Source organism: Micromys minutus, assembly GCF_963924665.1.
Source record: "Micromys minutus genome assembly, chromosome: 1".
In the NCBI taxonomy this organism is placed as follows: domain Eukaryota; kingdom Metazoa; phylum Chordata; class Mammalia; order Rodentia; family Muridae; genus Micromys; species Micromys minutus.
In genome coordinates this window covers 255,079,048-255,104,072 of record NC_137969.1, presented here as the reverse complement: position 1 = coordinate 255,104,072, position 25,025 = coordinate 255,079,048, and the positions used below count along the sequence as shown (strand labels likewise).

Here is a 25,025-nt window from a genome sequence, read left to right as displayed (position 1 = left end):
CAGGTATATTTTGTTTGATCCTCTTAAATTGGCTTTTTCAGGTGGCCTACTTCTATCAGATCTAATTCATATAACTCTGGAAGGCACACAGAGCTGAATCACTCTTTTTAATAACACAGACAAACCTTTCTCCCAAAATAGCATTTCCCTTAGTCGGCAACTAGAATATATTATGTTTTGTATTTTTCCTACAAAAATAGTATAACTACAAAACTCAACATAGACCCATATTTGTTTATAATTAGTAGGATTCAGGAAACTATTGATTGCTGCCAGGTTCACTTGGCTGATCTTAGATTCCAAAAGTCAAAATGGCTTCTTCCCCAGAGATATCTCAAATTAAAATGCCGAAGCCTTAGGCTTATTTTCAACATCTAAAATTTTTATTCATTTATTCGGTCTTGACTTTGAAGACATTTGCATCCTTGAATTTCTTCAGTGCAGAGTAGAGAGAACTACTTATGAATCATTCTATTAGCTTCAGAGAGTTGAGGTCCCTTTCCTCTGTCAAATCCTGTATAAAGCACCTGTACCGGAGTTCCTCATCTTTCCTAATGAGTGACCTTTAACCAAGTTCCTTGTGATGTAAACCACAAAAACAAAATGATTTCCTTGCTACTTCATAAGTATTTTTGCTACTTGGTGCAAAGATGCAAAAAGAAAATGGTAGAGGACTTAAATGGAATAAATGGAGAGCTTTGAGTTGACAAAAAACTAGGTTTTTCTCAAAAAAAAAATGTCTCCATAGAAAACTCTGAGCAGCACCAAGATGGCAAACCCGTATGACTCATGGGAAAGCCTCCAAATACCTGAGGACAGCATTCTGTCATGAGTAGGTTAACCTCAATAAATTCTTAAAAGTGAATGAGTTCTGCTACCATAATTTTGCAGGTGTAATCCCATCCAAGAGACACAAAATGAAATGACATAGAAGCCCAGATGGTGAAAAACACTAAAGTCATATCTGTAAACAAAATTATGTTTGGTGACATGCAATTACACGTTTATATTAAAAAATTATGATAATGTGAAAACAAACTATGTTCTGTGCACATTCACAAACGGGAAATAATTGAAGTATGGTGAAATCTTAACCTAAAGGAAAGTGTAGATATAAAATTACAATTATTTGTCAACTTTATAACTGAAATCAATGTCTTTGATGTCTTATATCTTGTATAAACAATGCCTCCTGCTCAAGTCTATCTTCAGCGGATGCTATATCAAGAATATATGCAAATAAGTCTTCTGTGTGCCCATGTAAACCAGCTCTGCCCTGACACTGCAGCTCGGGAGAGGAGCCCAACCCTGGATCCCAAGGTCCTCACAATCACACGCCATGGACTTCCGGTTCACCTTGGCTTTCCTTATCCTGATTTTAAAAGGTAATTCATAAAATAGAGATTGTACTTGTTATGAGCACAAGAGAAATAGAAATTATTTTGTTACTTTATTTTTTTTAACTTTTATTTCTGGAAGCTTTCTAACCAGCATTCTCTGTTTGCAGGTGTCCAGTGTGAGGTGCAGCTGGTGGAGTCTGGGGGAGGCTTAGTGCAACCGGGAAGGTCCCTGAAACTCTCCTGTGCAGCCTCTGGATTCACTTTCCGAGACTATAGCATGCACTGGATTCGCCAGGCTCCAGAGAAGGGGCTGGAGTGGGTCGCAGCCATTAGTACTGATGGAAGTAACATCTACTATGCAGATTCCGTGAGAGGCCGATTCTCAATCTCCAGAGACAATGCAAAAAACACACTATACCTGCAAATGAGCAGTCTGAGGTCTGAAGACACGGCCATGTATTACTGTGCAACGAACACCGTGAGTAAATATTGCTGTGACTTCAAACAGAAACCCAGGGCTATGGTAACCAGCAGGGGGCGAAGAGAGCATACAATGTTCTTTGCTACTTAGTTATAGCCCAGGTGGAAAGACCTGGAGGAAAGCGAGAGTAGGACTCCTGAGAGTCTACTTTGACTCTCTACAGATATTCTGTCTACAAGTATTGTGTAGTAACCTGTGAATGCACAAATTATTATTCAAATTTCTGGTTTCTTGTGTTATACGGGTTTGGATTCTTTATTTATTTATTAGTGTTTTTGTCTCTGTGTGTGTGAGTCTATCTCTGTTTGTCTATCTGTCTTTTGACCATTCTATTTATGTCTGTCTGTCTCTGCCTGTGTATCTCTCAGTCTCTTTCTCATTGCCAGTGGGTGAGTGTGATTGAATTTGGGTCTGTGAGACTGAGTGTGTGAGTGTGTATATGTTAAGATGAGATGACTTCTATCAGTCTACACAATAACTTTGAATTAAATCTCTATGGACCTGGATCATAGCATGGCTACCAAATTACATCTTTGTAGTAATGAGGAAATTAACACAGATACTTGTGCTTATGTGATAAGAACTTGAAGAACAAACTTATATAAGCAGGCCCGATGTAGATGACTTTTAAATACAAGATAACCTCTGACTTGAACACAAAATGCACATAATCACACAGAGTAGAAGTGATTCTATAGGCAGGCCAAAGAGAGAAATGAAAGAAGCAAAGAATTCTTGAGAATCTATCATGGAAGAGACTCATGAAGACTCACTGGTAAAAGCATTATGTGAGATTCTGTGTTACAGAAACACTGAAATCATGCAAAAATCATGACTCTCTTTAAGATGCAGGTTGGAAATAAATTATTCAGAACCAACATTGAGAGATCCTAATTCTTAAGAACATCACTTCTGACCAAGAGCATGTGCAATGTTTTAGTAGGGTTTGTGGTGATTTGAGTATTATTTTCCCAAGGAATGTGATATGATTAGGAGGTGAGGCTTGTTGTAGAAAGTGAATTACTGTAAAAAGTGAGTTTTGAGGTCTACATTCAAGCTTGGGAAGTTTAGAATAGAGCCACTTCCTGGTAGCCATTAGAAACAGTGTCTCTTCATTACTTAGACTGAGATGTAGAATCTTGACTCCCCCTGCACTATGTAAGCCTGCATCCTGCCTGACCTTCCACCATAATTTTGGACTGAACCTCTAAAATTTTAAGCCAATTTCTAATAAATGAATTATTTATTAAAACTGAACTTTTATATGGTGTCTTCTAACAACAATGAATCCCAAATAAGACAAGGTTCTGATTCTCCGTTCTACAGGATCATCCCTACTTCTTACTGATGAAGTAAATTTTTGAAGAAATAATACAGATAAGATTGTCCAGCCACCTCTATACCCACCTTCTACAGGCCTGAAGACCCAGAATCAGAGAGAGTAGATTCTGTCTGCACTCACTTCCCCTAAGTGTCCAGACATCTAGGGAATGTCTAGCTGACCAGAGCTGTCAACTCTCTGCCCCAATTCATCAGAAATACTAGCCCATATCCCTACAGTGGCTCACCAAACTTCTGGAAAACATGCACTACACCCTGAGTTCTATCGTTTGTCCTAAAGATACCCACCAGAGTCCTCCCACACAAAGATCATATAAATATTTGTGAACTTCCTGATACTTGGTAAAACGAGAATATACAGGAACAACCAGATGACTACATGCCAGTGTAAGAACACAAGAAAATAACTACACAACACACCAATCCTCTTAAAGAAAGCCTTTGATATACTCACACAACCAACTAAAAAATGACTTTAAATCCAGTCTTCTAAAGAAGTCAAAGGCATTTAAAATGGAAATATACAAATCCCTTTAAGAAATACAGGGAGGGGTAGGGGAGCTGTTCCTAAAGCAGTCATTTTTGTTTTGTCTTAACTCAGCTTGGTCAGAGTAGCTTGACCTGTCCACTAAACTTTGTTTTGACATTTTTAGAAACTTATTTATATTTTTCAAAACTTTGAGGGGTTTTGTCCTTGTTTTGTTTCTCACAATAGGGTGATTAGGGCATGAGTTAATTATGACATGGGTCAGGACCCTATCTAGGGTTTTCTAGAGAGCCAGGTGGCTATCAGTCAGTATATTCTGTGGGTTTTTATGAGACTTATGCTGGGCCATTGTTTTTATTTGTCAGGCACAGGCAGGATCTCATAGCCTTGGGATGACTGGAAAATCTCTGATTCTGACTTTAACTATTGTGTCTTTAGGGTCTCACATTCTAAGAATGGGGTGTTTGGGGAAAGTCTCAGAGCCCCTCAAAACTTTGACTTTGACATCAACAGATATTTAAACAGCATATTACATGGTTTAAAAATAATTTTGCTGTTATGCTGCCTGTGGTCCTAACATACCTGTCTACAAAAGACAACAAATATACAGAATTAACAATATACCTTCAATATTTTACAAGTCTCTTGAAGTTGATGCCTAAGTGCATTTAACAAGAATTCTGATTTCAATGTAAAAAGATTTAAAACACAGTCTGCCACTAAGTAATGGCATCATTTCCTTATGCCATGCAGAAAAGAACTCAGTTTGCCACATCTCAGAATGCAGTAGTTGTAGATAAAATGTAATTTTTCCCAGTTTTGTTTTTGCATCATTGGCTTTCTTTGGCAGAAGACTGAAAATATCCATGGATTAGAAAATAACTGTTCACTCATGGTCTTCATTTTCCCCTTAAATATGTTTTGTAAAATGAATCTACACTGAAACCACTTTATACCAAAGAAAGAACAGTATGTATGGCTTCTTTTATCTAGTCTGCCTCTAAAGCTTTGAGTGCCCACTAAATCTCTTCATTTGAAATGTGTCACCTTTGAAGAGGAGGGTAAGCTTCTCCTAGCTGATGGGACTTCAGTCATCTTTCCAGAGATATCAATTCTGATTTTGTCAAGAATTTGATTTACAATGTCCTGGCTTTCTACTTCATCATCAGAGTCATCAAAAATGCCATTGAAAGACACTAGGGGTTTCACCAGCCTTACACACACTGCCTCAGTTCAAGACTAGACCAAGGTTCAGCTTCCGGCCTCTGGTCAAGGCCAGGCCCACAGTTCTTGGGAGAAACAGGAACTTTCTTGAGAAACCACAGGCTGTACTGACTGACACTCTGGTCTCAGATGGAGTCCAAATGAATGTCATATACTTGCTAGCCAATAGATACAAAGGTCAATTTGCTTACCTGTAATTTTATACTGTAACCTTGATGAGGTAACCTGTGCCCCTAAGACATAAAAACATGTTCTCACCATTTGGGGTCATATTTTAGTCAGTCACTAACCACGAGGGGCTGATTAAGGATTGACCCCATGCTCCTCATGAGTTTGCATCAAATTCCATTCTTGTGTCTCACCTGGAGGGGTCTCTGGATAGTTAAGACTCACTATGTCAGAATGGCTGTTGAGGGACACTAAGAACCTTTGTTGTCCTGTACTTTCTACTGAGAACCTTACACTCCTCTCTTTCAGTATGAGATTTCACTTTCTCACACTCTCTAAGCAGGAGTACTTCAACCTCATCTGGGTAGCCCTGGAATGAAGGAGACGAGTTATGACATTGGCACAATATTTCCCTGGAGAGTTAGCTTATCTAAGTGGCCCTGGAATGAAGGGCATAGGCACAGCACGTTGGCAGCATTCAATTATTTAATGTCAACTAAACCCACCAATGCTTGCAAGCCTAATCATTGCTGTGGCCCACCCATTATTAAGTATATAAATAATTGTACAAATGGATAGCAGGGGTTGCCTTTCTTCGGATGTAGGCCACCTCAGTGCACTGGACTAATAAAGCTCTTGCTTTTGCATCAATCCCCGAACTTCATTTCATTCTTCAGAGCCTCCAAATGATAAGATTCAATTTGTATCTTACATTTGGTGCATTGCCCAGAAAGTCGAGACTTCCTGAAGGGACAAGGGCTGGCAAAATGGAGGAAGGTCAGAGTACTATGTTTGCTTGTCCTGTCTGATTGTCTTTTCCTTGTTCTTGGTTTTGGGTAGCTCAGGAGAATTTGTAAGGCTTGGAGAGCCTTTTGATCCTTTCCAGTCAAATGAGACCAGCAGATTTGCCTTGAAGTCATGACCATGGAGAGTCTGTGGGACATTACAGCTCCTCTTTGTTGGTTAGACTCAGTATTAATTGGGGTCACCTGATTGACTGGTTTATCTGCAACCTGGTGGCATGCACAATTTGTTTGCTGTTTTTCTCTATCTCTCTGTGTGATTTTGGACTTAGATGGATGGAAATTTTGGACCGTGTGACAGAATCAATTGCCTTGACTCTGACAGTGGACCATTGGAATCATATTGAGGGTTGGGCCCTCAACCTTTCAGTGATCATTAAAAAGGAAAAATGAACCACATTATACTTGTCTGAGTTGTCCACATTTGAGGTCCAGTGACCAACACATGGGACATTTGATCTTTCAGTTATTAATGCTACCAAAAGGAAAGTATTTGGTGTTGTCTCTGCTGGTCACCCAGACCAGGTCCCATGCATTATTATCCAGGAAGACTTAGAACTAAGCCCCCTCTCTGGGTTAAACCTGTCCTCCTCATCAGGCCTACACAGGTCATGGCCAGGCTAGATCAGCAGAGCCCTCACCTTGAGAAAAACCCACAGAAGAAGGTTTTTTAGGACCCTGACAGAACGAACATTCTCCTGGACACCCACCTCCATACCCACTGGTGGCTGCACTCTCAGCCCCACCAATACCATCTGAAGGGTCCAAAGCAATACCAGCTCCGATACCAGCTCCAATGCCTTCGGGACTCTACTCTTTCCTCCCTCAATTAGGAGGGGACCCCAGGCCAGCTATGCAGACCTGGAGTAAGAGAGCCCCTTCCCCGATACAACTGTGACTCTCCCCCTGCCAGCCTATGAGCCCACAGATGCTGAAGAGAATCAGATCATGCAGTATTGGCCTTTTTCCACTTCTAATGTGTATTTGGAAGGCACAGCACCCACCATTTTCAGAAAATCCCAGGGCACACACTAACCTGATGGAATCAATTCCCTTCACCATCAGCCTACCTGGGATGATTGCAGCAGCTCCTCCAGGTCCTTTTCACCACAGAGGAGAAGGACCATACACTCTTGGAAGCCAGAAAACAATGTTCCTGGGGACAATGGTGCCCTCACCCAGAATCAAGCTGACCTAAATGGAGTTCCCCTCAGGAGACCTGATTGGGACTTCAATTCGGCAGAAGTTAAGGAGCTCCTGAAAGTCTACTGCCCGACACTGTAGTAGTTTGTAGCAACCAAAAACTGTGTATAACAGTAGTTCTTGGACTAGGTCTAAGCCTTTCACTCCCACGTGTATTGTATAGGTACAATGCTACATGAATTTTAATCTCAATTTTAAATTAAGAAGAAATTATACCACTGAAAACCTTAAATATGTATCAAGTGAATCAGTACTACTGTAAAAATCGTAACTTGAACATTTTATCAATTAGAAAGATTTCTACCAGTGAACAGATGACTTTAGCTAATTTACCCAAAGAATATTATAGCTGTGTAAATCAAAGTGGCTACTTCTTCCCTGTTAAAATGTGACTATTTCTAAATATTTCTTAAAAGCAACCTTATAGTAACCACTTTCCGCCTCCAAAATCCAAGGAATCAGACAAAAACTCTTCATAGCATTTTCAAGCTGAATATTTGGGCACTAAGAATTTAGAAGAGAGTGGGGGGCAGGAAGAGTAAGAAAGCAGGCCAGGCCTCAAGAAGAAAAGCCACACAGATGATAGTTGTAGTCTCTGATGTCTGGAATCAGGCCAGTTTAACATTCTGCTGGCAAGCTTCACCACAGCTGCACATTCTGTAATATGTAAAAAGCTCAATATAAAACATTTAGAATCCAGATATATTCTGTTGATCCCCTTAAATTTAGTTTTCAGGTGGTTTGCCTCTAACAAATATAATTTATATAACTCTGGAAGGCACACAGAGAAAAATCACACTTTTTAAAAACAGAGACAAGAATTTCTACCAAAATAGCATGTCTCTTAGTTGGCAACTAGAATATCTTGTGCCTTATATTCTTTTCCAGCAAAATAATATAACTACAAAACTCAACATCAACCCTTATTTGATTACAATTGTTAGGATTCAGTAAACTATTGATTGCTCCCAGGTCCAATTGGCTGATGATGGATTCCAAAAGGCAAATGTCTTCTTCCCTAGAGCCATCTCAAGTTAAAAGAAGGAAGCCTTAGGTTTATATATAGCATATGAAATTGTTATTCATTTATTCAGTTTTGACTTTACAGACCTTTGCATGGTTGCATTTCTTGAGTGTAGAGTAGAGAGAACTACTCATGAATTATTGTTTTACCTTCAGACACCTGGGGTCCCTTTCCTCTGTAAGATCCTTTATAAAGCACGTGTGCCAGTGGTACACAGAGTTCTTAATGAGTGACCCTTTAGCAAAGTTCCTTGTGTTATATTCCACAACCAGAAAATGACTTTCTTGCTACTTCATAACTAATTCTTCTACTGATATAAATTATACTGTAAATATCTAAGGTGCAGGGTATCCACTATGTGACTCACTGAAGTGGTTGTGACCCAAAGGTTGAGAACAGTTGCCCTATACCTTTACAAGTGTTTACTCTCTAATATACATGATAATTACTGATGGCCAAGAACTACAAATGGGGAGGAAGAATTTTTGAAGGGCAAGAAAGTCAGGTGGAAATATGGCAGGATAGCTTCTCTTCTGCCTGGTTCTGAAAAATATTTGGACACTTTACAGAGAATATTGTTCCTGGCAACACTCAGTCTTGTCAACAGGCCCTGTTATCTCATATCCTAGGAAAACATTTTCTTTTCTATTGGATATTTTCTTTATTTACATTTTAAAGGTTGTTCCCTTTCCCAGTACCCCTTCTGGAAATACCCTATTCCTTCCCAGAATTTTTTCTTTAACTTTTATTGAACATATTTCATTTACATTTTAAATGTTATCACCTTTCCCTATTTCCCTTCCATAACTTCCTTATACCATTCCCCTTCCTCCTTCTATGAGGGTGAAAGACCCCTGCTTAGCAACAGTAAATGCCATGTCTGTAAGGCTGTGCACACACGAGGCAGGCTAGGTCAGGGTCCCAGGTGGCCAAGCAAGATACCGGTGGGCGGCCAGCTAGCAATAGACAAAGAAAGGGAGACACTCAGACAAGCCCAGCTTTCAGATAAGCTGCAGCCCCCGACTGGTACCAAGAGTTGTGTCCTTGGAGCCATATTTCTGCCACAGTCCCTGCCAAACAAGATGTCTGTAGTTGACCACCTGGACCTGGGTAAAGACACAATATTTTGCCATACATGCTGAAACAAGGACAAAAAACAGCACCCTGTCCCAGAGGAGGGGCCAAGGCCACTCTTTCTGAAGAACTTGAGGCTTGTCCCCAGTTCACCCTAGTTTCATTTAAATTAACCAATTAGAACCCTGTTGCTATGCTTCTGCTTCTGTACCTTGCTTCTGCCCCCCAAGCCCTATAAAAAGGGGACTGCCCCTTTGTCCGGCGCGCAAGTCCTCTGAGAGACTGTGTGCCCACAGGTACCTGTGTATCTAAATAAACCTCTTGCTACTTGCATCCGAAGTGAGTGGTCTCGCCGCTCCTTGGGAGGGGTCTCTTCAGACGGAAGATACCCTCCGGGGGTCTTTCATTTGGTGCGTCCTGCAGGCAGAGACTCCCCACCATCTCACTGCGCCATTTTTGCTACAGCTGTTTTTCGTCCTTGTTTCAGCATGTATGGCAAAATATTGTGTCTTTACCCAGGTCCAGGTGGTCAACTACAGACATCTTGTTTGGCAGGGACTGTGGCAGAAATATGGCTCCAAGGACACAACTCTTGGTACCAGTCGGGGGCTGCAGCTTATCTGAAAGCTGGGCTTGTCTGAGTGTCTCCCTTTCTTTGTCTATTGCTAGCTGGCCGCCCATCGGTATCTTGCTTGGCCACCTGGGACCCTGACCTAGCCTGCTCCGTGTGTGCACAGCCTTACAGACATGGCATTTACTGTTGCTAAGCGGGGGTCTTACAAGGGTACTCCCTCAACAACCTACCTCGACTCTTCTGCCTACCTGTCCTAAAATTTCCCTACATTGGGGCATCAATCCTAAGCAGGACCAAGTGCTTCTCCTCGAATTGGTGCTCAAAAAGGTCATGCTTTGCTACATATTCAGTTGGAGTCTTAGTTAAGTCAATTTGTACTCTGTAGATAATGGTTTAGTTCCTGGGAGATCTCGTTGCTTGGTATTGTTGTTCTTATAGTTTTCCAAACCACTTCAGCTCCTTCGATTGTTCCTGTAACTACTTCCTCAGAAATCACAACATGAGGCAACCCAGGAGATGGAAAATCTAATAAAGAGGTTAAGAGATGCAGATACAAACATCACCAAAAGAATACAAGATATAGAAGAGAGAATTTCAGGCACAGGAGATATTGATTAAAAGGTCTAAGGAAATACAAAGTTTAAAATGCTCCTAACACAAAACATCCAGCAAATTCAGAACACAATGAAATGACCAAGCCTAACAAAAATAGGAATGAGAGTGAACATTCTCAGTTCAAAGGGTCAGAAATCACCTTTAAAAAAATCAGAATAAAATTTCCCTAACCTAAAGAAAGATATGACCATAAATGTACAAGAAGTATACAGAACACCTAAGAGATTGGACCAGGAATGAAAATCTTCCTTTCACATAATAATTAAAACACTAAATGCAGAGATGAAAGAATATAAAAAGCAGCAAGAGAAAAGTAAAAGAAACTTATAAAGACAGACTTATCAGAACTACACAAGACTTCTTAACAGAGACTGCAAAAGCCAGAAGATCCTGGACAGATGTCATACAGACCTTAAGAAAGCACACATGCAAGCCCAGGTTAGTATACCCAGAAAAACTCTGAATCACGATACATTGATAAACCAAATATTTTACAACTAAACTAAATGTAAAAAAAAAAAATCTATAAATACCAACTTACCATACAGAGGATTCTAGAAGAAAAACACGAACACAAGAACAGTATCTACCCCACAGAAAATGAAAGATATTAATCAACTCACAACAAACCACAATGAAGAAAATCACACACAAATAATACAACTTCCTACAACAAACATAACAGAAACTAATATTACTACACTTCAATATCTCTCAACAATTATGGGCTAAACTCACCAATATGAAGACAAAGGCTAACACAGTGGATATGCAAACAAGATCCAGAATTTTGCTGCATACAAGGAACATACATTAGTATCAAAGACACACACTATCTCAGAGTAAAAGGTTGGATAAAATTCCAAGCAAATGGTCCCATGAAACAAACTGGAGTTGTCATTCAATATCCAGTAAAATAGACTTTCAACCAAAAGTTCTCAAAAGACATGAAATGAACATTGCATATACATTGAAGGAAAATCTAAAAAGATGATGTCACCATAATGCACATTCATGCTCCAAATGCAATGGCAGCCACATTCATACAAAAACCTTTACTAAAGCCCAAGAAATATATTGAACCTCACTAAATGCAAATGGGAAACTTCAACACTCCAGTCTGACCAATAGACAGGTCATTGGAATAGATATGAAAAAGAGACACATTGAAACTAATAGATGCTAAGATAGATTTAACAGGTATACACAGAACATTTCACTCTAAAGCAAAAGGATATACCTTCTTGTCAGCACCTCATAGAAACTTTTCCAAAACTGATCACATATATGATCACTATGAACTAAGTCTGGTCTTCAATAACAACAAAACTACAGAAAATCCATGTAAACATGGAAGCTGAAGAACCCTTTAATCAATAGTAAATTGGTCATAGAGAAAAAGAAAGAAAGACCATAAAAACTTATATAAATCAATGAAAATGAGGACACAATATATCCAAACTTATGGAAGACAATGAAAGCACTACTAAGACAAAAATCCCTAGCTCTAAGTGCCCTCATAAAATCACTGATGAGCTCCTACACTAGAAACTTAACAGCATGACTCAAAGCTCTAGAAAGAAAGGGGGTACACATGCGCAATAGGAGTAAACTACAGGAAATAATTAAATTTCTGACTGAAATCAACCAATTAGAAGCAAAGATCACAACAGGAAGAAAGGACAAAATCAAGAGACTGTTCTTTGAGATATCAAGGGCATACATAAACCCATAGTCAAGCTAACTAAAGGACAGAGACACAGTATACAGATTAAGAAAATCAGAAATTAAAAGGGAGACATCAAAAGAGAAAGTGAGAAAATTCAAAATATCATCAGATCCTACTACAAATGAACATACTCTAGAAACCTGGAAGATTAAGATAAAAGGTATAATTTGCTAGTCAGATAACAGGCACTATGGTTAAATGAGGATTAGATGAACTGGCTAAAGAGGCCAATAATCCAGAAGGGAATAGAAGCAGTCACTAAAATTCTCCCAACCAAAAGTAGGTCAAGGACAGATGGTTTTACTGCAGAATTCTATCAGACTTTCCGGAACCTAATATGAACACTTTGCAAATTCTTCCACAAAATATAAACAGAAGGAGCACTAACTAATTTATTTTATGAAGCCACACTTACACTTATACCTAAATCACATAAAAACCCAACAAAAATAGAGAACTTCAGATCAATTTCCCTTATGAATATGGATGTGAAAATACTTAATAAAGTTCTTGCAAGCAAAGTCCAAGAACACATCCAGTAATTCACCATGATCAAGTAGACATTATCAAGGAATTTTGGGGTGTTTAAATACACTAAAATCCATCAACATAATCAAAAATCAACAAAAACAACCACATAATATATCATGCTAAAAAAGCCTTTGATAATATACAACTCCTCTTGATCTTAAAAGTCTTCAAGAGAGCAGTAATTCAAGGCACATACATAACATAATAAAAGCAATATACAGAAAGTGAAGAGACAATATCATATGAAATAGAGAGAAATTTGAAGTCATCCCGCTGAAATCAGGAACAAGACATAGTACTCAAAGTACTACAGCATTCAGACAACAAAAGGAGATCAAGAAGATACAAACTTGAAGGAAGAAGTCAAGGTCTCACTAATTGTGAATGATGGGACAGTATACATATGCAGCCCCAAAATTATACAAGAGAATGCCTACAGCTAATAAGCAACTGCAGCAATATGCCTTGATATAAAATTATCTCAAACAAATTAGTAGCCTTCATTAATACAAACGATAAATGGACAAAGAAAGAAAATAGCAAAATAACACCTTATAAAATAGTCATTATCAGGAGCCATAATAGGAAAAGCTAATAACTAGCAGTCAATCTTCATGAGATGGTCAGGGAGACAGAAAGAGACAGAGAAAGGAAGAAAGAAAGAAAGAAAGAAAGAAAGAAAGAAAGAAAGAAAAGGATGCAAGTCTGTCTTTGGGAGATCAGGGATACAAAGAACACATCCAAACATAATAAAAGCAATATACAGCAAGCCAATATCTAACAGTATTTAAATAGAAATGTGATTACACTACAACCAGGGACAAGACAAGCTCTGCACTATCACTCTATTCAATATAATACTTGAGATTCTAGCTAGAGCAGTAAGACAACTAAAGGATATCAAGGGGCTACAAAGTAGAGAGGAAGAATTCAAAGTATCAAAATTTCTGGGTAATATGATGGCGTATGTAAGTGACCCCAAAATTCTACCAAAGAACTCCTACAGCTGATAAACAACCTCAGCAAAGTGACTAAAAACAAAACAAAAAATACCTCAAAGAAGTAAGTGTTCTTTCTTTACACATATAATAAACCAGCTGAGAAAGAAATTAGGATTGGGTTACCTCACTCAGGATGGTATTTTCTACTTCCATTCATTTGCCTAGGGTGACCCAATCCCAATGAACACACATGGTATACACTCACTGATAAATGGATACTAGTCCAAAAGCTCAGAATACCCAATATACAATATACAACCAAATGAAGCTCAAAAATATTAGAAGACTAAACAGTGTATGTGCCAGTCCTATTAAAAACAGAAACAAAACATTCACACGAGAAAATACAGAGACAAAGTGTGGAGCAGAGACTGGAGAAAAGGCCACCAAGAGAGTTCTGTACCTAGGGATCCATCCCATATACAGTCATCAAACCCAAACAATATTGTGGATACCAAGAAGTGCATGCTGGGAGGCCCGAGACGTCCTACCTATTCCCCGTCTGTCCGGCGCCTCAGACACAAGACCATTCATTAATTAGTTTGTGTTCAAGATCTCAACGTCTGTTCCCCAAGATGACAAATGCTGACATGGACGCAGTTGATGCTGAAAATCAGAGAGAAGTGGAAGAAAAGACTCGACTTATTAATCAGGTGTTGGAGCACCGACACACACTTGAAGTTCTTTCTGCAAGAGCAGATGCAGTTAAGGTAGAAAATCTGAAGCTAAAATCAGAATATCAAGTTCTTGGACAATATATAGAAAACCTCATGTCTACTTCTAGTGTTTTTCAAACAACTGATACAAAAACTAAAAGGAAGTAAAGGGTTCACCTCCCTCTCTTCTATGGATTGCTGCTTTTGTTATACCCCTTAAAGCTTGGATATGATCCAAAAGTAAGGGTATCTTTGATTCCCTGAGTATTTATTTTAGAATTAAGGATATTTATGAAACTTATGATAATTATGAAGGTAGATGTTTTGCCAATTTTCATATATATATATATATATGAAAATGATACATATAATAATTTTATCATAAGTCTAACTAGTAAAATATACAAGAAAATAACCATGTTGTTGTGAAAAAATGACCAAAACCATGTATTGAATGCACAGCTTCTGTACTTGTGCACTGTCTTGTGCCTCTATCGGCCTCTTCCTTCCCATCTCCCTCCCCAGGAACTTCAGAGTTATCTCCTGCAGAGTAACCTGAGTGTGAGTGTTGACAATTAACTAAATAAGATCCTTCCTATCTAAGACTTGCCATTTGTGATATTTGGTAATAAGATAGAACTGCTGGTTTCTCCTTAATCAACTGAAAATAGACTGAAGCTCTAAAGAATGGAGGGTTTTCTTTGAAATGAAAACTGTCACATTGAGAAGCTAAAAACTCCCTATTGCATAAAATAGTACATTTGCTATTGAAAAGATAGGGATGCTGGTGTGTGATAAATAAATAAAATAAATAAGAGAAAAAGAAAAAAAAACTTGATGTAATATATAAATAGGAAGGAAAACTGGATAAAAAGAAATAACCAACTCCAGTGTTTTTCCTCTAGATATGTGTTACCGCTGGCCCACAGCTGCACTTTTGGGACATAAATAAAAGTAGCCTGAGTCTGATGTGAGTGGATTAATGGACCAGTGATAAGTTTGGTCTCAAGGTTTATTTGTACCTAGGTGATGAACTTTTGCAAAATTAATTTAGAGCGCATTAGTATCAGAATCATGAATATAAAAGGTTTGTATATGTTATAATTATTAACATTAGTGTTTTATCTCAGGTATGTTCCCAGACTTTCTGTAAACTCAACTTAGTTGCAGAGTGTTAGTCATTCTTTTAACAAATATTAAAAGAAATGGTTTGATAAGGAGCTAATACCAGAAATAATAGTATGTCTTACAATAGGAAAGATGCTCTAATGCAGCTGCTGGGTCTTAGATGGGCTGCTGACTTGTGGAATCGTCTATTGTATTAAGGTAAGCCTCCATGAGTGACTTAGTTATAAGGATGTGTAATCCTCACATTGCAGATGTTTTGCAAATCATTTGTGACCTTGTTACAAATATTTTAAATTGTGTTCAAGTTCTGCTTTGCTGTTTAATAAAAAGCTGTTTCAGAAAAAAAGTGCATGCTGACAGGAGCCTGATATAGTGTAAAAACCAACCAAAGAGTACACATGGAGATGCCATGGCTCAAGCAGCAGCATATGTAGCAGAGGATTGTGTTATCAATGAGAAGAGGGACCCTTGGCCCTGTGAAGGCTAAATAGCCCAGTGTAGAGTATTTCCAGGGCACAGAGATGGAAGGGAGTGGGTGGGTGGGCCAACACTCTCCTAGGGGTAGGAGGAGGGGGAATGAGATAGAGAAAATCCAAAGTGGAAATCAGAAAAGGGGATAACATTTGAAATGTAAGTGAAGAAAATATTCAATTTTTAAAAAGAAAAGAAAAACAAACAAAAAAAATTAGGAGAGCAGTATACTTCATACTAGCTGTAAATTATATAAATTATTTTGGTGTAACTCTAACCAAGCAAGAGAAAGGGCTGCATGATAAGAATTTCAAGTCTCTGAAAAAAAAAATTGTAGAAAACCTCAGAATATGGAAAGATCCCCCATGCTCATGGATCACACGGTGTCAATCATAAGATTAACATCTTAACAAAAACAATTTAAGATTCAATGCAATTTCTGCCAAAGGCCAGCACAATTGTTTTTTACAGAAATTGAAAGAGCAAATATCAGCTTCATATTGTAAAGCAAAAAACACAATATATTTAAAACAGTCCTGAATAATAAAAGATGTTAGGGGGAAATAACCGTTGCCAGCCTCATGCTGTACAAAAAAATAACACTGATAAAATCTGAGTGGTATTGAAAGGGGAACACATGGGTTGATGAATGAAATCAAATTGAAGACTCTGAAATAAACCTACACACCTATGAACTCTTGATTTTAACAAAGAAATCAAAAACAATGTAATAGCAAATCAAAAGCATCTCAACAAATGGTGCTAGTCTAACTGGATGTCTGCTTGTAGAATAATGCATGTAGATCTCTATCTTTCATCCTACACAAAATTAAATTCCAAGGGAATTAAAACATTTCAGCAAAAACAGGATACACTAAATCTATTAAAACAGAACTGCAGTGATACAGAAAGCAACTTCCTGAGCGAGCGTAACACCAATGGCTCAGGCTCTAACATCAACAAATGATAAATGGGATCTCATGAAATGGAAAATCTTTTGAGAAACAAAGAAAATTGTCAATAGAATTAAATGGCAGCAAAACAATTTGGAAAGGTTCTTCCCCATCCCTACCTCTGACAGAGAATTAATATTCAAAAATCTTCATTATCATTTTTTACTGAGTATTTACATTCATCTACATTCATGTCATATATTACACACTTTTCATAACATTTTTTTGAGATTTATTGTCTGCAAACAATTTAGCCCCTCAGTAGGCACTATTTTTATTCTATACTGAAGAATTGTATACTCCACATGTATATGTTTACTATGATCACATCTCTAGTTCCCTTAATCTCCACCATATATTTCTCAACTCAACCTGTCTGAACTTCATGGAATTTTTCTCCCAGAATGAGTACCCATGTGTGCATGCATGTGGAGGGGAACACTGTAGCAAAGAAAACCTACCAGTGACCATATTTGCAGACATCCTGCCAGGCTGCAAGAGGAGTTGGCTTCAGTCTCTATATCCCCCTCTTGTAGAAAGCTCAGCCTGGTTCACCCTCAGACTTCCCAGTACCCACGCGAACCAGGGTTCCAGTTTGTCAACAGATTTCAACTCTCATTGCCCCAACTGTCAGAATTCAATTCTCAGTCCCAGCCAACCCATTCCTCTATCTTCACCAAATTGGTTGCCATCCCCTCTCCTTCCTCACCAGTATTTTCACCCAGTTACCTCTCTGCATACTCCACTTAGTCTTTAATTTCCTTCTACTTAGTGAGCTTCATACACAATATGGCTGGTTCATACATACATACATACATATATATATATATATACATTCAACAAATTCACACTGAAGAAACAAGGCCTGGATAATGTACAATGTCCATTCTAGGTTATGGTTGTCTTGGGTGTGGCTTACAGACAACAGCCATCATGGTTGTGTCATGTGATAGGCATGTCCTGTCCATAAGACTTTATTTCACAGTTCTATACCATGATTCACATATTGCACTATATCTACCTTCTCTTGCTCAATGTTCTCAGAGCCTTGGGGTATTTAAATGGAAATGGTAAATGTTATGTTAAACAATATAACCAGGCTTAAAGGGACAAACACTGTCTCTTTCATGTTCAGAACATTGATTGTGGTTTAGCATTTCTGAATTTTATTTTCTGGCTTATGGGACTCAAACACTAGAAAAAGGGCACATGTTAGTGTAAGAAAAGGAAGACGAGGACCTGGGAACATTGGTGATGTGAATGCATAAGTGAAGTGTGGTGAGAGAAAAGTGGTGGAGGGGAACCACCAAGCTTGATAAATATGAAAAAAAATCGTTCTAAAACTTCTTTAAATACCCTCGATATACTAATGGATATGTTAACTGAGAAAAATGAAAAATAGTCAAACACAACAAGAAGTCATGTGCTACTTGGTGCAAACATGCAAAAAGAAAATGGTATGAGACTTAAATTGAATAAATGGAGAACTTCAGGAAGACAGAAACTGAGTTGGCCTCAAAAAGAAATATGTCTCCATAGAAAACTCTGAGCAGTAGACAAATAGGGAACCAGGATGACTCTGGTAAAAACCTCCATAAGACCTGAGGACAGCAATCTTTCATGACTTGCTTAACCTCAATAATTTCCTAAAAGTGAATCATTTCTGCTACCATAATTTTGCAGGTGTAACTCTATAAAAGAGCCACATAGTGAAATGACATAGGAGAACAGACTGCAAAACACTAAGGCCATATCTAGAAACACAATGACTTTTGGTGATATTCAATTATACATTTATACTAGGAAATTATGGCATTGTGGAAACAAAGCATGTTCTATACACATTCCCAAAAGGAAAACATTTGAAGTATAGTAAAATTTAACCAAAAGGAAAGTGTGGGTATAAAATTACACTAATTTGTCAAACTCTATAACTGAAATCCATGTCTTTGATGTCTTATATCTGCTATGATCACTGCCTTTGCCCAACTTCAGCTGATGCTATAGCAGGAAGACATGCAAATGAGTCTTCTCTGTGCTCATGAAAACCAGCTCTACCCTGACCCTGCAGCTCTGACAGAAGAGCCTAGCTGTGGATTCCAAGTCCTCACATTTGGTGATCATCTCTAAACACAGACCACTCACCATGGACTTCAGGTTCAGCTTGGCTTTCCTTATCCTTATTTTAAAAGGTAGTTTATACAGATGAGATTCTACCTGTTATGTGCACATTAGAAATAGAAAATTTGTTTTGTTTCTTTTTTGTTGTTGTTGCTTAGTTTTGTTACTGACAATTTTTTAACCAGCATTTTTCTGTTTGCAGGTGTCCAGTGTGAGGTACAACTGGTGGAGTCTGGGGGAGGCTTAGTGCAGCCAGGAACGTCCCTGAAACTCACCTGTGCAGCCTCTGGAATCACTTTCAGTGACTATGGCATGCACTGGGTTCGCCAGGCTCCAGAGAAGGGGCTGGAGTGGGTCGCTGTCATTTGGTATGATGGTAGTAAGACATACTATGGAAACTCCGTGAATGGCAGATTCACTATCTCCAGAGACAATGCAAAAAATGAACTATACCTGCAAATGAACAGTCTTAGGTCTGAGGACACGGCCATGTATTACTGTGCAAGGCACACAGTGAGTGAATATTGCTGTGAGCTCAAACACAAACTTCTGCATGGCTGTGGGGACCAGCAGAGGGCGCAGAGAACACACAAAGCTCCTTGTTACTGAGGTAAAGCCCAGGTGCAACAATCTGGAGGAAAGAGAGGGTAAGACTCCAAATTTGCCTCTCTACAAAAATTCTCTGTACAACTGTAGTGTAGTAACCTTTGAAGTGCAGGAATGTTTATTCAAATTTGTTTTCCTCTATTATATGTGTTTTATATTCATCTAGTAATTTACTAGTGTGTCTCTCTGTCTTTGTGTATCTGTCTGTGTTTGTCTCTTTGTCTACTCTTCATGATGTTTATGACTCTCTCTCTCTCTCTCTCTCTCTCTCTCTCTCTCTCTCTCTCTCTCTCTCTCTCTCTCTCTGCCTATTTATCTCTGTCTCTATTTCTCACTGTCAGTGGATAAGCATGATGACTGTGTGTCAGTCAGTGTGAGTGAGTGTGGGAGTGTGTAGATGTTGAGATAAGGTGACTTCTATCAGTCCACACAATAACTTTGAATACAGTCCATCTCTAGGCCTGGATCATACCATTGCTATTAAATTCACCTCTTTGTAGAAATGGAGAACTAAACACAGATACTTGTGCTTCTATGGTAAGAATTTAAAACACAAACTTACATAAGCAGGCCCACTGTAGACGTTTTTAATGTAGGTTAACCTCTGACTTGAACACAAAATGCAGAGCATCACAAGGGCACAAGTGATTCTATACAAAAACCAAGAAGAAAATGTGAAGAAGCATTAAATTTTTAAGTTTCTGTCAAGGCAGAGACTTAGTAAAACTCATTTATTAAACCGCTATGTGGTATTCTGCGTTACAGGAACACAAAAAAACATGAAGAAATTATGACTTCCTTGAAGATGTGGGTTGGACCTAAAATATTTAGAACCAACATTTAGAGATCCTAATCCTTAAGAACATCACTTCTGATCAAGAACATGTGCTTTGCTTTAGTAAAGTTTGTGGTGATTTGAGGGTGATTGTCCCATGGAAAGTGACACTATTAGGAGGTGTCACCTTGTTGAAGTACCTATGACCTGTTATAGGAAGTACATTACTGTGGGGTGGGTTCTGAAGTCCTACATTACAGCTTGGCCCAGTGAAGAATAGAAACCCCTCCTGACTGCCAGTAGAAAGAGTGTCTCTTCCTTGCTGCCTTAGATCAAGATGTAGAATCTTGAGTCCCTCTGCACTATGTAAGCCTGCATCCTGCCTGGCCTCCCACCATAAGATTTGACTGAGCCTCTAAAACTTTAACCAATTTCTACATAAATGTGTTCTTTAATCAGATTGGACTTAGTTATGGTGTCTTTTCACAACAATGAATCCAATCTAAGACAAGGTTCTGATTCTATGCAATACAGGACCATCCCTACTTCTTACTGATTAAAGTAAATTATTGAAGAAATACTACAGTCAAGATTTTCCAGCTACCTCTGCACCCACCTTCTACAGACCTGCTGACCCAAAATCAGAAAGTAGATTTGCTGTCTGCACTCATTTCCCCTAAGTGTCCAGATAACTGAGGCAGCCCTGGCTAACCTGAGCTGTCACCTCTCTGCCCCAATTCGTCACAATTATTGGCCCAGAACCAGACAGTGGCTCACAAACTGCTGGGAGGCTTTCACTGCCCCCTGAGTTCTACTGCTAGTCCTAAAGATACTCACCAGAGGCCCACAACACAAAGATCATAGGTGTTAGGCCACTTTCCAATACTGGCTACAACTAGAATATCCAGGAGCAAACGGATGGCTATGGGACAGGATAAGAACACAATCAAAAAATTAAAATTAAGACTACACAACACAACAATCCTACTGGAGCAAGCTTTGGATATTCTCACACAACCAAAGAACAAGAAAATGACTTATATCCAGTCTTCTAATGATGACAAAGGCCTTTAACATGGAAACAAACAAATCCCTAAAGAAATACAGGAAAATACAATCAAACAGATAGAGTCCCTGAAAGAGGTAACAAAAAAAATGCCTTAAGGAAATTCAGGAAACGCAATTAAATGTTTGAAGAAAATGAATAAAACTGCTCAAGACATGAAGATGGATGTATAAGCAATAAGGAAGTCAAAACTGAGGGAATATTGGAGTGACTCAGCGACCCTCAGCACGCTCGCTTCACTGCTCTGCTCTCTCCGTAGCCCTGGGCTCTCCTTCCATGGCGGTCAGGCAGCCACATCATTCACGCAGCAACTGCCCATAGAAGCTGCCCGCTGTGGGCCTTCTTCTCCACCACTGTGTTTTTTTCTACCCAAACTGCACCCGCCATCAAATCAGCCACAAACTTCTGAGGCTCCAAATCCAGCTGTTTCCAGAGAGGCCAGCACTCAGTCTTCATCAGCAACCACCAGTCGTCATGCCAAACTCCGTGTTTGTCGGTGGATTTGATGTTAGGATGGATGAAACCAATGGAGTTTCTTTGCGGTTCAGTAAAGAAGTGAAGATGATCATTGATCGCACTGGTGTGTCGAAGGGCTATGGATCTGTCTCATTTCATTATCATATGGATGTGCGGTGGATAGTAGATCACAGATACATGTCCATGGTGAAAAACTGACATTGGGCCCTGCGATCAGGAAACAAAATTTATGTACTTACCATGTGTAGCCATGTCTTTGACTATTAATCCTCTTCCCACACCACAGTTCCGAAGTGTTTGGCATATTCCAAGCTCAGACATACATGAAGCCTCCAACCATAACGCATCCTATCCCTCAGTGTGTTCAGGCATATTCTCTTTATCCAAGTTCCCCTTTTCAGGTCGTCACTGATATCAGCTGCCTGTTTATAATTATCAGATGCCAACACAGTCGCCTGCTGGAGAGCAGAGGAGTTATGTGATACCTCCTGCTTATACAATGGTTAAACACCTCTGCAGTGAACTTGATACAGCAGCTGACATTTTGCCTAATGAAAGCTCAGCTCATGATGCTGCTCCAGCCTCTGCAAATGGCCCACAAAAGAAATCTGTGGACTGAAGCATAGACTGTGGTCTCTTCTCTGTTTAACCTGAGAACAGAATGAGAAACTTTCTTATTACTCAAGATGACTTCTTCAAGGATAAAAGAGTACATCACTTTAGAAGAAGTTAGGCAGTGCTTAAATCTGATCACCTCTGCTAACTTTCTTATCTCAGGATGTTGCTGACTTTGAATATTAAAAGAAATAGAAAAGTTTTCACTGTTATAGAAAATTTGACAAATCACTCAGACTTTCTATACAAGTTATATAAAATTACATAGTTTTGTGTTAAATCTGTTCATTAGATGTTTATATGGAAACTGGTTCTGTATTCACCATATAGTTGAAAGAAAAAATAATTGTAAGTAAAAAACAGAAAAATAATTTTACAATAATTGAAAAATAGTTTAAAGAAATAACTTTAAGATTTACCTTAAAGACTGTTATTTGAAATTGTCATTTAAAGAGTTCAAAAGCAAGTACTGGTTTTCTTTTCTTTTTCTGTTTCTTTTTTTTTTTTTTTTCAGTCTGGTGTTATTTTTAATTGGTCAGCTTGCCTGCTGTAAGGGTAACTTTTTTTTTTATTGAAAAGCTTGATTTTAAGAAACAAAGATATATGTACATTTTTGCATAGAAGTATACAAATACATTTTTAAGGTTATAATTAAGTATTTGTGGGTACATATACATACACATATGTATATATGTAACAATAATATAGGAAAAAAGAGTATTGGTTTGAGGGGATGGGAGAGTACTGGTTTTCAAGAAAAAGATTTTATAGACCTATTTTGAAAGGTGAGAATATTGATAGCTTGACAACAAGCATTTCCCTTCTCAACAGGCACCTGAACAGTGCAGTATTTACAGTATTCTACTTTACATTTATTTTTTGTCTAAACATTTGCTGAAAAGTAGAATTTTTAAAACTGCATTTTTAATCAGATGAACTCAGTATAGAGTTAGCATTATTGAAGTCTTCTTTATCAACACCCAGGAAAACAGATTCTCAACAGTCCAATCAGTGGTTGTTAATATTTATGCAAAATATTTACCCTTTATCTAGAATACACACAAATGTATATGTCCTATTTTGTTTGGTTGGGGTGGTAATTAGTATGTCTAATATTCTGAATATAATTTTGATTAAAGATTCCAATACAAACTAAACTCCACGAGGTTTTCTCACTGAGCTATGTCTCTCTTTTCTTAAACTGCTTATTTCAATGGATACCTTAAAATTCTGAAAAATACTGGTATTAAAAAATTTTGAAAAAAAATTATGTCACTTAAAAGTTAATCAGAGTATCTAAAAATGTTTTTATAAAAACATTCAAAGTATTAGTTGCTAGAGAATAAATATATTCTTAGTTTGGATAGTCTATTGTGTTTCCCTTTATAAATTAAAGTATTTCCAAAACAGTCAAAGTAGGCAATTTTGACATTTCGAATTCACAAAATTTATTTCATGAATGTATCCTAAGAATGTGTCGAAGTGATAGAGGCTGAGCAAATGGTGAGTGGGAGACCAAGACTGCAGGGAAGCAGAGAGATCTCTGCGGAGTTCACACGGAAAGTGCACACCGTAACTTGCCCTGCCCAGCCCTGCCTGATTCAGAGATTTGGAACAGAAAATTAGAACTTCTGTTTACGCCCGGAGGCGACTTCAGGACGCAGAGCAGAGCCTGGCCCATCTGCCACCCGGAACGAAGGCTCGTAGAGGCTGAGCAACTGGTGGGTGGGAGACCTGGGCTGCAGGGGAGCAGAAAGATCTCTGTGGAGTACACCAGGAAAGTGCACCCCCTGCCTTGCCCTGCCCTGCCCTGCCTGATCCAGCAAACAGAAACAGAACCTTGGAACTTCTGCTCACACCCGACGACTTGAGGCATAAAACAGGGCTTGACCCATCTGACACCTCAACCAGTGGAGAACCAGGGACACAGACCAGATACAAGGGAAAGGTAAGAACATATCACTGACAACAAAATGGCAAGAGGAAAGAGAAAGAATATATCCCAAGGGAACCAAGACAATCTAGCAACACCAGAGCCCAGCTCTCCCATAACAGCAAACATCAGAACTCCAAACACTCCAGAAAAAGAAGACACAGACCTGAAATCATGCCTCAAGATGCTGATAGAGTTACTTAAACAAGAAAGGGAGGAAAAGCAAAAAGATTCAGAAGCTTTTAAAGAAGAAACAAGAAAAACACTCAAAGAACTCAAAGAACTAGAGGAAAACAGAACCAAAGAAATAAAGGAATGGAAGAGGGAAATTAAAACAGAGATTGACACAATAAAGAAAACACTAAAAGAGATAACCCTAGAGTCAGAACACCAAAAAAAGAAATCAGGAGTCACAGAAGCAAGCATTTTCAATAGATTACAAGAGATCGAAGAGAGAATCTCGGGGGCAGAAGACGACATTGCAAACATAGACAAAACAACCAGAGAAGATGCAAAAAACAAAAAGCTCCTAACCCAAAATGTCCAGGAAATCCAGGACACAATGAGAAGACCGAACCTAAGGATAATAGGAATAGAAGAGGGAGAAGAGTATCAACTAAGAAGCACAG

At 38.6% G+C, this 25,025-nt stretch overlaps 1 protein-coding gene, 1 pseudogene and 2 gene segments (V, D, J or C); all 4 read left to right on the top strand.

Moving 5' to 3' along the window:
- The first annotated feature begins 1,339 nt into the window (after nt 1–1,339).
- LOC308418156 (immunoglobulin heavy variable 3-30-3-like) lies at nt 1,340–1,911 on the top strand. The segment is given in 2 exons: nt 1,340–1,385; nt 1,508–1,911.
- A 12,259-nt stretch (nt 1,912–14,170) lies between these two features.
- Nucleotides 14,171–14,419, top strand: LOC308427477 (short coiled-coil protein-like; the record flags this gene model as incomplete). The annotated part of the gene is made up of 1 exon (XM_080925592.1): nt 14,171–14,419. The coding sequence occupies one exon, from the start codon at nt 14,171–14,173 to the stop codon at nt 14,417–14,419; it is 249 nt and encodes an 82-aa protein (XP_080781718.1).
- Nucleotides 14,420–18,244: 3,825 nt separating this feature from the next.
- On the top strand, nt 18,245–19,533 carry LOC308418146 (Ig heavy chain V region 6.96-like). The segment is given in 2 exons: nt 18,245–18,260; nt 19,127–19,533.
- Nucleotides 19,534–21,845: 2,312 nt separating this feature from the next.
- LOC308418138 (deleted in azoospermia-like) lies at nt 21,846–22,467 on the top strand (annotated as a pseudogene). Its single transcript has one exon. The product of its transcript is annotated as a deleted in azoospermia-like (transcript).
- Nucleotides 22,468–25,025: the final 2,558 nt, after the last annotated feature.